The sequence below is a fragment of the Lepus europaeus genome, chromosome 2, assembly GCF_033115175.1.
Source record: "Lepus europaeus isolate LE1 chromosome 2, mLepTim1.pri, whole genome shotgun sequence".
In the NCBI taxonomy this organism is placed as follows: domain Eukaryota; kingdom Metazoa; phylum Chordata; class Mammalia; order Lagomorpha; family Leporidae; genus Lepus; species Lepus europaeus.
Genome location: NC_084828.1, coordinates 68,357,924 through 68,370,862, shown reverse-complemented (window position 1 = coordinate 68,370,862; position 12,939 = coordinate 68,357,924). Strand labels below are relative to the sequence as shown.

At 38.6% G+C, this 12,939-nt stretch overlaps 1 protein-coding gene across 4 annotated transcripts in view; it reads right to left on the bottom strand.

Annotated features, from left to right (window-relative positions):
• Positions 1 to 3,595: 3,595 nt before the first annotated feature.
• Positions 3,596 to 12,939, bottom strand: part of LOC133771753 (OX-2 membrane glycoprotein) — a 37,440-nt gene continuing 28,096 nt past the window's right edge. For 3 of the 4 annotated variants that reach the window (XM_062208050.1, XM_062208032.1, XM_062208059.1), the window contains 2 exons: positions 11,555 to 11,616; positions 3,596 to 4,879 (listed from right to left, as the gene is read on the bottom strand). In XM_062208050.1, the coding sequence (XP_062064034.1) occupies positions 11,579 to 11,616 (38 nt within the window). In that variant the 3' untranslated portion in view covers positions 3,596 to 4,879; positions 11,555 to 11,578. The remainder of the gene's footprint in view (positions 4,880 to 11,554; positions 11,617 to 12,939) is intronic. The other variant, XM_062208040.1, reaches the window with a different exon arrangement.

Sequence of the window (12,939 nt, the reverse complement as noted above, 5' to 3'; positions counted from 1 at the left end):
CCACTGCCTTCCCAGGCCACAGCAAAGAGCTGGATTGGAAGTGGAGCAGCCAGGGCTCGAACTGGCACCCATATGGGATGCTAGCACTGCAGGCGGTGGCTTTACCAGCTATGCCACAGCGCTGGCACCTCAATACACTTTGAATGTTCCACTGTCTAAACTAACATGAGTCCACTGAAAAGTATCAAAATATCTGAGTTCTCTGGAACCTCCCCAGTCCTGGAAGTCTCGCCAACATCACACATCACTAGCTCGGCTGAAGCAACACTCATATGAGGGGAGTCAAGGATATCGAGCTTAAATCTTCCGGCGGGCTCTCTGCTGTCTTGGAGAGCATTCAGTTAAAGCCACAGCTGGCAACACTCTAGCATAAGACGTCAGCACTATGTTCATAAAGACAATGCTACATAGATAGGATCAGAACTCTTTTGCTTGTCATTCCTTTTGTCCTCAGCACAAAGAAAGGCCCAGACTTCGTGCCTGCTGCTGCTTATGTTTCTGTATCTGTTGAAACAAAGCCCAGGAGATTCTCTCTCTGCTCAGCCAGAGAGCGGGTCCCACTCCCAGCACCCTAACGTCATCTTTGACCCTGTGTCTGCTTCTGAGCAGGGATGGAGCTGACTCGGGACAGCTGGAAAGGCAGAGAACAGGAGGCCTGTGCTGTGCAGTGGCAGTTTTGTGGTCAGAGGACAGGCTTGACTTAGCACATAAACTTGCAACCACCCAGGGAGACAGACTAGGAGGACACACTCTAGTTTATACTTGAGAAATTAAGCTCCAAAGACGTTATGTGACTGGCCAATGATCACATGCACTAAATGTCAAGAATGGAACATTTGGTTTTGAAGTCATTATCTTGTTCCTACACCTCATGACCACCAATTTCTAAAAGTCATCCTCTTTCTCTCTAGTTCAAACACATTCTCCCCATAGGAAAGAAGAATGCTTCCATGCAAAGTTGTTGCAACTATTCCTCTCCCACAATGTATAAGTGGAAAACTAATTCATTCGGGAAACAGTCATTGACTGTTAAAAAATCTCTGCTCTCATGAAGCTTACAGGTGATGGAAGGAGCCAGGTAATAAACAGGCGATACATATGCTATGCCTGATGGTGATGAGGCAACAGGAAAAGTGAAGCAGATAAGTGATAAGTGTTTGTTGGCTGTAGGGCACAGGGGCCTGATGGCTATCTTCCAGAATATTCTAGGCAGAGTAGAGTAAGTGTCAAGGCCCTGAGGTAGGAAATACATCTGGAATACTGGGAAGCAGCAGGCGGCTAGTGATCAGGAATAATGATAGCAAGAGATAATTTCATGGAGAGCCTGCCCATGTAGAGTAACTGACTCCTAATTGTAGTGAGGTGGGAAGCACTTGAAGCTTTTTCCTAAGAATGATGTGGTTTAAACTGGCATATTTTATAGCAGTTATGTTTAGAATAGACTGAAAGAGGTGAAGTAAGAACAGGGAGATTCATGAGAAAGCTATGGTAACTGTTTAAGAGGAAGAAAATGAGGATACGGGCCAGGTGATGGGAGTTGGATTATGAAGAGGTAGGACAAACAGGATATGCTGGGGCATAGGATGTGGGATGAGTCACAGTATGAGTGGATGGGGAAGAAAACGCATGGGGGCAGGAAGCCTAGGATTCCGAGTTGGAGTTTCCGTCCCATCACACACTTACCAGTGCTACATGAAGAAGGTCACTGGAAAGTTTGAACCCTCACTTATCATTCCTACAAAAATGTTTTTAACACTTACCCAAACTTGGAACAAACAATCATGAGGTTCTGTGCAAATGTTGGCTTGCTCGGATTGAACGTATGTCTATGTGATCTTGTGCAAGTTAATTAGGCTGAGCAACTGTGGGGGCAGGTTGAAGTCAAATCTGGACTATTTTAATAAGAAAAATAAGCAGAAACTAAAACATAAGAGTTGGGAAGAAGTGATTTACAAGAAATCTTTATTTTAAATGGTGAATCCCTTTCTTGTTAAATTAAGAATAATCATAGAAGACGATTCAAGAAAATTGTTTTACCCAGTTGAAACATGGATTTTCTATTCTTTGAATCTAGATTTATGAATTGTTATCCAGTCAGTCACTAATGAATACCTACCCTCTCACACCAAAAGACAAAAACAAAAACAAAAACAAAACAAACAAAAAAAAACACCAAAAGAATCCTCATTTTCAGTTTCTGTTGAAGCACAAAACTTGTTTTGTTTCCCCCTATCTTTCAGGAAGTCTACCATCACCCTGGAATTTTTCTAAATTTTGACTAAGAAGAGAAATATATGACTGAAGTATTCTAAGTGACTAAAACTTTACAACTTTCCTCATTTTGGTTTCATATGCAAAATCCGAACTATTATTTACAAACAGAAAAAGGCCCCTGGGTGAGCAGTGGGTGAGAACCTTCCAGAAGTGAGAGGGCAGGGGTCCCCTGACAGAAAGTCAGACTGTGGTGCTCAGTGCCAATCCAGCTTCTCAGACAGAAGGCGTTGCTCCGAATTACCCCCTCCTGCTCTTTTCTTTATTTCTCTAGAACTTTCCAAGTCCTCTCCCTCAAACAAACCTAAGCCCAACTTGCTCAATACCCTGAAAGACATCTGACAAACCATTTCATAATCTAATATAAGCTGAATTATTAGTGATGGCTAGAGATTAGTCCTCAGGCTCTCTGAGGTCTCTCTACTTTGAGGAAGGTCTTCCAGAATGGCAATGGTCTTGACTAAGGCTCTGATGAATTGTGAAATGGTTAGTCACTAAGCACATGTCTGTTTAGGAAAGAGTTCGTTTGAGAAATGCTCAAGAATTTTCACATAAAGCGGTTAGTTTCTTTCTTGTCTGTACTTTAACTCATCAGTCTTCAGTACTGTCCCTGAGACCAATTCAGGGGGTCCACATAACCCAGACAATTGTCATTATAGCACCAATGCATTATTTATCTTGTTCACTCTCATTCTCTTACAAGTGTGTTGTGGAATTTTCCAGAAGTTATACAACGTATGATGTAGGCATCACTCTGATAGCTAAGAGGATGCATGCTTACATATTTTTGTTTTTAAAGTTTATCAACTTTAATTTCAAATATAGTAAATACCAACATACATAATTCATTTTACAAAAAAGTTGTGGGGTTTCCTCAATGTGATTATGTGTACAAAGGGAATCTTTGAGACTAAAATGTTTGAGAACCACTGCTTTAAGCTGTCTTGCCTTATCCAGCACCAATTCAGCCAAAATACCAAAAATACAAAAAAAAAAAAGTGGGACTCCAAGTAAACTCAAAAATTGTGAGCAAATGTGCTTGCAAAGGTTGATATCTAAAAACCAAACCAAAAGAGCACAGGTAAGGAAGTGCCAAGCTGATGCGATGAGGTCCGAAGCACACAGACACCAACTGGCCTCCCAGCGGCCAAATAAGGGATGTCTGATTTGTGATTCTGTTATTAACTTGAAATGTCAACTACATCTGTTAAGGAGTGGGATACAGAGGAGAGGAGGGGGTGTTACCCTCAAACAGAAAAGGTAAGGCTTATCATTCAATTCCACATTTCCCAAGAGAATATCATAAACAAGGTATTTAGGGTTGACACTTTTAATTGTTCAGTATTTTAATACAAATATAAGAAATAATACACAATTAAATAACACATGAAAAGCTTACTAAATATATAAATATCCAAGTCAACAGTGAAAACAACTTACATTTTAATTCCTAGGTCACTGGAGACAGATGAAGCAAAAGATACTGAGGAAGTCTTGTGGTTACATAAGAGTTGATACTGTTTTACTAGTCAGAAAAATATCTGTAGAGCAAAGACACTGTATGCTCATAGTTGCCTCTGCTATTGTGAAAAGTTAACTCACAGAAGAAGAAGCCAGGGGAGACAAAACATGAATTGGTTGACTGCTATACAGGAAATCTCCTAAATGTCTGCTTTCATAATGTATTTTCATTTCCTACTAGGCTGAATTCAGAATGACCTAAAATAGGACAGGGTCATATTATGAGACAATGGACAGGGAAGCATGCTTTTTTTTTTTTTTTGCAAATGTGAACTATTGTCTAAGACTAACAGTATTTATCCTACTTAAAAAAAAAATAGGTAAGTTAAATAGATAGGGATGCCAATGTTATTTCACAATAAATTCAGTCCTATTTTAGCTGTAGTAAATCTCACAGAAGCACATCAAGAAGAAGCAATGAAACCAAAGGTTCTAGGAAACCATTAGCAAAACAGTAAGCAGGGAGTGGACTAGATAGCAAAGGACCAGAAAACAGACTCTTGGACCTAAGAACTGGGGCAGAAGAAATACAACATCAATAGAAAGGCAAAAGGTAGTTCCAGAAAAGTTCTTTGGACCTTTCCATATTCTTTCTTATCTTTCATTTTTACTTCTTCTTTCTTTGCTTATTCCATTCTTCCTGGAATTATATCATTTTTAGAGTTGCATGGCAAATTATTTGGTCCAATTCCTGTATGCGTTGGATACGAACGTGAGGCTCATTGAGGTAACATGTCTACCGTAGGGTTCCCACCTGCAGGAGCCAGCAGGAGTCAGCCTGTGAGCTCAGCGCTCCTGATTCTAAGTCCAGTGCCCTTTCAACATCATAACACTGCATTTGCTTTACAAAATCAAGTCCTACAACAGACCTGAGAGGTTAAATATCTTCCTCTTTGAACTCAGACAAACACTGAATAGCTTAGATGGCAGTAGGAAGTCATGGAATGCCTAAGCCTTTTGGTCCTCTCTCTTTTGCTCTTTTAGGTCCCTTCGAAAATGACTTTATTTTTCTCTTATGATTTCCTCTTGCATCAGATTCAAGTAGACCAGGGAATAACTTTCAGGTTTCTGTCACTTCTCTATGGCTCTGGATAAAAGAAAAATCAAAATATTAACTTTTGACATTTATAATATTTTTTTTTAGATTTTAAGAGGATACATAACAGACTTTTACAACACATACAATTTTCCTGATGTGCATTTCATTGTCAAAGATAAGGAAATAAAAATTTCCAATCTAATATGGTGTAAAGGGAATATGACTCTCTTTAAAAATACATAAGTAATCCCAAGAAATAATGGTTTGGACATCATTAAAGAGTACAAATAAAGGAACATATCATCAATTCCAAGTGATGTTAATGTATTTTATTTACAGGATTTTGAGCTTTGTTTTCAGTGGACACTTACTTGCTATACATTACGTTGAGAAATGGTCACAAAGGAGATGGACAGAGCCCTTTTTGAGGGTTTATTAGTTTTACAGAACATAAATAGGGCTTATGTGCCTCTAAGGCACGTAGTGCAATACAAGACCCAGAATTTTGTCTTAGCGTCACCTCATACTCTCTGTGTAGTCTTAAGTAATTCTTTACTGGAATTTGCAAAGTTCTATTATTTATAGACACTACCATATTTTCCAAGATCAGATACCCATGTCCATAAAAAGACCATTTTCCCCCAATGTGATTCAATACTTTTAATAAATATTATAAAAATGAATTACTAGAAAAATAAAAATGATAGACATATATAATAAATCAGGTTCAACAAACATAACCTTATGCTGTTGAATTATTCTCATAACATCTAAGCATTTATTCTCAATGATGCACTTACTTTACTTTAGACTAGTAAGAAACAGTTCTCTAATGGGAAACCACCTCCAGTCTTACGCTGTGTAACAGTACTCTAAAATATCAATGAGTTTTCTGCTTCAGAGCTTCCATACTTGTGATTCTTTCCTAAAAAGCCACCACTTCCTTCTGTCCCCCATGGCTGGCTTATTCTTTCATGTCTGGTTGCTGATTAAATGTCACCAACTCAGAGAAGTAACAAATTCCAAAATACATTATCTTCTCTTCAAGAATTCTCTCTCTAAAATAAACTTCTACATGGAATATATCTATCCACTCCCCTTTCTCCCAACTTCCCTCCAAGGGGACACGCTTCACTCACAATTCTTCCTGAAACAGAACCTTTCAATCAACAGATCTTCTGCACCCTGGGGTTTCTAAGCCCTACCTGAAACACTGGTTAGTGTGCAAACATGCAGAACACATTCAGTGATGTAGTTTTCTTCTGTTTAGGATTGAATCATTTCACACTCAGGATTTTGAGAAAATAAAACGTCTGAGGTATGTTTAAGACACAGAGAACAGAGGGTGAAGACACTATATAGTGGGGAGAAGAGAGATTCAGCCGAATCATGAGGAGGATGAGGAAAGTAGAGGGAAAATCCAAGAAGGATTCAGGTGATCTGAGACAACCTAGGGTAGCGTTAGCTTTACAGCCCCTACAGGCAGATGTTTAGTTTCCCAGAAGCCCATTTACACACATCCCTACCGTAACTTCTCACTCTGTCTTCTGACACTTGCTAAGTATAGCAGGTAACTTCAGCTTTACTCTCAAACTCATGCTAACTTAAGTGCAAAACTGTTCTCCACTGCCCCCCTTTCCCCCACACACAGTCTAATCAAAACAGTTCCCTTTTCTCAGAAAGAAAAAAAAAAGTAAGCTGACACATATCAAGAAGTCAATTTTAGGCATCACAAGTGTATCTCAGTTCACCCAAGCTTTTAGAATATCTATTTTCTGATCCTGTCTCCCCATTCAGCTTATCTTCACTGCAAACTTCTCCAAAAAATATCACTGAAATGACTGACACGTGTCTACTCCCTTTCAAATACGTGTATCCACACAAATTCAGGAGACTTCGGAAGTTTTCTTCCCCCAAGACTGCTTGATTGATATTATCCCCAAGTCTTTTGCCCCATTTACCTCTTTAAATTTGTTCCTCCTTAAATATGTGTGTAATTCGTGAAACTACAGATTGATAAAACCAAATGGGACTTCAGGTTTAGTCATAATAGGAACTAGCATTTAATGAAAACTTACTATGAAGTACTGGTATTCTGGAGTTTTATGCCTCACACGGAGAGCTCAATTACTGGTTCCGTGAAACTGACCATGGTGGGAGAACTTACATCACAGAAGGTAAAAGTGCTACAAATAAGCACTCCCACACCCTCTTCCCCACACCAGTTCTCCAGCATACCACTGGTTTTAGGTACTTTTCTCAGCACCTGCGTGTAGTCCCTTCTGAATCTTAGCAACACTGTTATGAGATAGTCACAGTTCTCCCCAGTTTACCAAGAGGTACCCGGAAGTTAGATGACTTGTCCAAAGGGATTGAGCTAATTAGTAAAGACAGAGGTCTTGACCCCAAATCACTCAGTAGCTGGTCAAAGTTAGTTGCAAATAAACATAACAACTGACTGAGAAACAGCAATCAATTCAATATGCTATTTATAATCATCCTTGCCAGGATTGTCAGTTAAAAATTTTAAACTCTTGATGACAGAAACATTGCTATAGAAATAAATACGGAAATGGTTTCATGCAGGCTTGATTAAGATTAAAGGAATTTCAATTAGACAGGAGAACTAAGTTCAAGGGATCTAACAATGTATTGTATACTTAAGAATTACAGCGACTTTAAGAATTCACACTACCAAAAAAAAAAAAAAAGATTATTTGAGAGAATGCACCATCTTAATTGGCTTGATCTAGTAATTTTATAATGTATACATATGCCCAAATATCATGTTTTACACTCCAAATTTATACATTTTGTCAATTAAATAAATTATAATTTTTCATTTATTTTATTTTAGAAGCGCGCACGCACACACAGACACACACACACATACACACAAAGAAATCTTGCATTTGCTGTTTCACTTCCCAAATTTTCACACAAGAGTCAGAGTTGGATCAGGCTGAAATACAGAGCAAAAGACTCAACCCAGATTTCCCATATGGGTGTCAGGGACCTAACTACTTGAGTCATCAGCTGCTGCTTCCCAGGACATCTGTGTTAGCATGACGCTAGACTAGGTGGCAGAGCCAGAACTAGAACACAACCACTCTGCTATGGGATGCAGGTATCCTAAGAGGTGTCATAACTGTTAGACCCAACACTCACAATTTTTAGAAGATTAAGAGAAACTAGTACACAAGTCCCAATGGCATTTAAAGAGAAATCTTTAAAGGACTTTCAAAATATAAGGCTAGCCTCTCTTTCTCTTTGTAGTGTAACTACTAGAGAAGGTTGGAGAACTTACCAACCAGTGACCACAGAGGCTCTGAGAACCACTCATCACAAAATTTCACGCAGTTTGTTTACTGAGAGGGGTGAGAAACCATTAGTAATAGTCTACCACTCACAGAAACTCTGGAATTGTCTCTTATGAAATGTTGGATTTAATTGGAAGTTCTTATTTTTGCAAAATTTATCTTATGTGTTTGTATTGGACAACCTCATTTGTTCACTATTTGCCAGAAGAAATTGCATTTTTTACAAAATGATTATGGTGAGACTAAATTTATTCAAGTACATCTTATTGAATATGGCTTTTTCTTTATTTTTTGACATCTCTAACAACTTTTCTGCCTGATTTATATTTATACTTGTAAAAATTCATATTTAGGCAAATAGATTTATAGCTCTGTTATTAAGAAAATAGAGGCCAGTGCTGTGGTACAACAGATTAACCCATCACTTGTAACAGCAAAATCCCTATCAGAGTGCTGGTTTGAGTCCTGGCTGCTCCACTTCTGATCCAGCTTCTTGCAAATACACCTAGGAGGGCAACAAAAAACTGCCCAAGGACTTGGGCCTTTGCCACCTACATGCCAGACCTGGATTGAGAACCAGGCTCTTGGCTTTATCTTGGCCCATTTTTGGGCATTTGGGGAGTGAACCAGCAGATGGAAGATCTCTCTCTCCCTTTCTCTCACTGTTGCTTTGTCTTTCAAATAAATAAATAAACCTATTAAAAAAGAGATGTTTTAATTAAAAAAAAGCTATTAGTAGAATAACTGTTCTACTTCATATTGGCTGTTTGAAGCAATATGGATCTGTAACTAAGAATTTCAAACAATTCTAACAATGACATGGAAAATACTGAGACTCCTAAAATCTACAAAGGCCTCAAAACATGACTCTGCAAGTAATACAGGTTGAGAAATCCACATTTTTGAGTTATGACAAAGGGGAAGAACCAACTTGGTTATGTCTAATATTAGTATACACAGTGACAAATATAATTTTCTCATTTTGAACTTCCATAGAGAATCCAGTGGCCTTGCCTAACACTAAGATATTAAAAGAAGTCAGAATTACTTACCCCTGTGAAAAGGTGGAAGAGAGAAGCAGGAAGTACATGAGAATAGAAATTCTAATTTAGAGAAACCTTAATTTTTGTAACATTACAGTTAGTGATGACTAGAAAAATAGAAAGCAGAAGTGATGCTTTTGCCTTATAGACTTAACAGACAAAACACAATCTTGAAAAATGAAATCTGTCCTTGATGGGAAGAAATGGCATATGGGTGGGAAAGCCAAAGTAAAGTGGTTACTGGTTCTGACTCCATTCTAATGTTTTTTTGATATAAAGTTACCATGAAAACAGCTAAGGGTATGGAATTATAGATTATTGCACTGGGAGGCCAGTTAATACTGCCTTTATCCCAAACTCATTCTTACTCCCCCTGAGGATCTGTGATAGGCATAATATTGGTCCCCCAAAGATGCCCACATCCTATTTCCAAGAACCTGTGAATGTTCCCTTATGTAGCAAAAGGTATTTGCTGACAGGATTAAATGAAAGGTGCTGAGATGGAGACATTACCCTGGATTATATTGGTGAACCCAATGCAACTACCAGAGTTTTTATGAGGGAAATAGAGAGGCAGGAAACTCAGAATTATAACGATTACATGAGAGAAAGCCTCAACTGGCCAAGGCTGCCTTTGAAGAAAGCAGTGAAGAGGCAAGGGATGTAGGCAGTCTTCTAGAAGTCCAAAAGGAAAAACAAAAAGAGATTCTTTCCTAGGGCTTTCAGAAGTAGCCATATGGACACCTTGATTTTAGTAAAAATTTTAGTTCCAATCTCAGCTGCCCCACTTCCAATCCAGCTCTCTACTGTGGCCTGGCAAAGCAGTGGAGGATGGCCCAAGTCCTTGGGCCCCTGCACCTGCATGGGAGACCCAGAGGAAGCTCCTGGATCCTGGCTTCTGATCAATCAGCACAGCTCCAGCCATTGTGGCCAACTGGGGAGTGAACCAGAGGCTGGAAGACCTCTCTCTGCCTCTCCTTCTCTCTGTGTAGCTCTGATGTTCGAATAAATAAAATAAATCTTAAAAAAAATATCCAGGCTCTAAGGGATTGTTATCTGGGGATTTTGTGATCAGATTATGTTATGTGCCACTGTAGTACAATGAAAACATTGATATCCATGCAACAGCCGTAACAGAAAGGTAGTCTAGTATTGCTGACCTACATAGCTCAACAAAGGGTCCCCATTACTTTCTCATTTAAAGCATCACATTTCTGTGGCAAGCGTTTGGCCTAGAGCTCAAGACACCAGTTAGGATGCCCACGTCCCATAGTGGAGAGTCTGGATTTAATCTCTGAATCCATTTTCCTGCTAATGAGCACCCAGGGTGGCAACAGTGATGACTCAAGTAGTTGGGTTCCTGCCACCCACATGGGAGACCTGGATACAGTTCCTGACTCCCCACTTTGGCCTGGCCCAACCTTAATTGTTGCAGGCATTTGAGGAGTGACCCAATGGCTGGAACTCACTATGTCTCTGCCAGACTGTCTGTCTCTCTCTCTCAAATTAAAAAAAAAAAATGCTTTAAAACATCACACTCCTTCTCCTGGGAAATGGGTGGGATTGGGTAGGAATTATGACTCTTCCAGCCTTTGTCTGGGATGCATCAGTACAATTATTGGCAAAGCAAAGATTCCTAATTTGTTGCGAACAAATATTCTCTTCATTATCCTTCCAACAATTGACCAATTTTTACTATCACAAGTTATGTATTGAACATCTTCATTGTCTGACATAGTACTAAGCTTAAAATAGGGGACAGTAACATACTCCAACCCAGGAAATGGTGTTTGCATAATATTGCCATGGTCACATTGTCAAGAGCCAATTTATACTTCAGGCTGTTTTGAAGTGAAGGATAGCAAGGCAAATATAAAGATCACCTGGATGAAACATGTACTCTGAACACTCATTTCACATGATTGTGTAAATGTTCTATTGTTTTCCAACTCAGCCACGACCCAATCAAGCTGAACAAAACAAGATCAAGCGCTATAAAAATTAAGTGGTTGTCTGACAGTTATAAAAATTAAGTGAATGTTCTTTTATTATTTCTGAGAAACATGTAATCATTGGTGGCTTGACTAATGAGAAGTCAAAGATTACTCTCAACCTCAAAATTTAAGTTCTCTGCCATACATGTGGAAGGGAGAGCTTCATCACATCACTGGGTTTTATGAGAAAGAACTATTATGAGGTAGTAGAAAAATTCCCTTGGAAATTTTAATTGTTTCTCATTTTCTATTTTGGTAATAAAGAACTAGATTCACGAAAATTAAAAAAATAATTTCTTTGAAAGCTTATAATCTCACTGTGATGATTTTATCAGGGAAGGTACAGATAAATGGCCTATAACTCACCAAACCTTCCTCCTGAGTGCCACTTTACAGCTGAGAAAACCCAAAGCAGTTTCTTTGGCATTCTACAAAAAGATAAGAAAAGTAAAGGGAGTGTAACAGCTATGTAAAAATAGTATCAGTCACTGGAGGCTACCACTCTGTGCAAAATTATAAATTTGCTTACCCTTTTGTGGGTAGCGAATAGTGATTATGAGTTGAAGTAAATGTTTGTTTTTGTTTTTGGTAATTTATCCAACAAAGAGTTGATCTTACTTACAGACTTACCTTTCTTACTAGATTTTTCTTACTGGCTACTGGACAATTCCACAGAGGTTTTCTTTGCTTACAATCAGTAACTAACTACTTCATCTGTCTCCTTTACCTCTCTATAAACTCTGAGCTCTCTCTCTCTCTCTCTCTCTCTCTCTCTCTCTCACACACACACACACACACACACACACAGTCCCATCTTCTTACATCTTCTTACTTTGCTTTTTATGTTCACATCATTTTCCAGGTCCCCATGTTCAGAACTTTGGTGCCATTTTTGACTAACCATGTTTCCCTGACCTACAGAATTTTATGTTCCCAGAAGATAAAAGAGAAAGAACATAAAGGGTAAGGAAAAAATGGAAGGCAAATTAATAATCAGAAATTGTTACAGAAAGACATAAAAAGTGTGACTACCTTCTCTGATTTTCTTCCCTTTCTCTCAACTTTATGTACAACATACTTTTGGTCTCAATGAAGCAGTATTTCCTTAGCCCCAAGCATTCATACCTCCAGCATAACTGATACTTTGTCATACTAGCTGTAAGTATCTGGAACCAAACAGCTAGCTGCTAAAATTTTTGAAACCAGTCAAAAAGTCAGTCATTCAAAATATGCTAAGGGACATTTGGAGAAATTAGCTGAATTTGCCATACCTCTTGAAGAAGACATCAGTAAATTGTAGTCCTAGTGCTTCCAAGATTCAACACAGGTTCACAAAGAAAAACATGGGCAGAGATAAGCTGACTCTTTTTGCTTCAAGAATTGGATACGGCATTGAATAATTATACTTCTCGAAAAGTCCAAGACTTAGTAAGTAAAGGGCAATTATTTGTAAATGTCTCTTTTTAGAGACATTTACTTTGGACTTGAATAAATTGTTTTACTGGGCTTTTGTCCAAAAGGGACTTTTAAAAATTAATTTGTATACTTTTATTCTCGTAATTTCCAAAAGAACAATATAATAAGCACAAATTAAAATGGACACAACAGATACAGTAGCTCCTGTCAAGTCAGGACTCAGGGGCACCAGAAAGAATTGGTAGCACACTCCAGGTTCTGCAGGCAGAGCAGGGATTCATGCAAGCCTGCAGGTAAGGAGCCGTGTGACCCTAGGGAAGGAAGATGACTTGCCT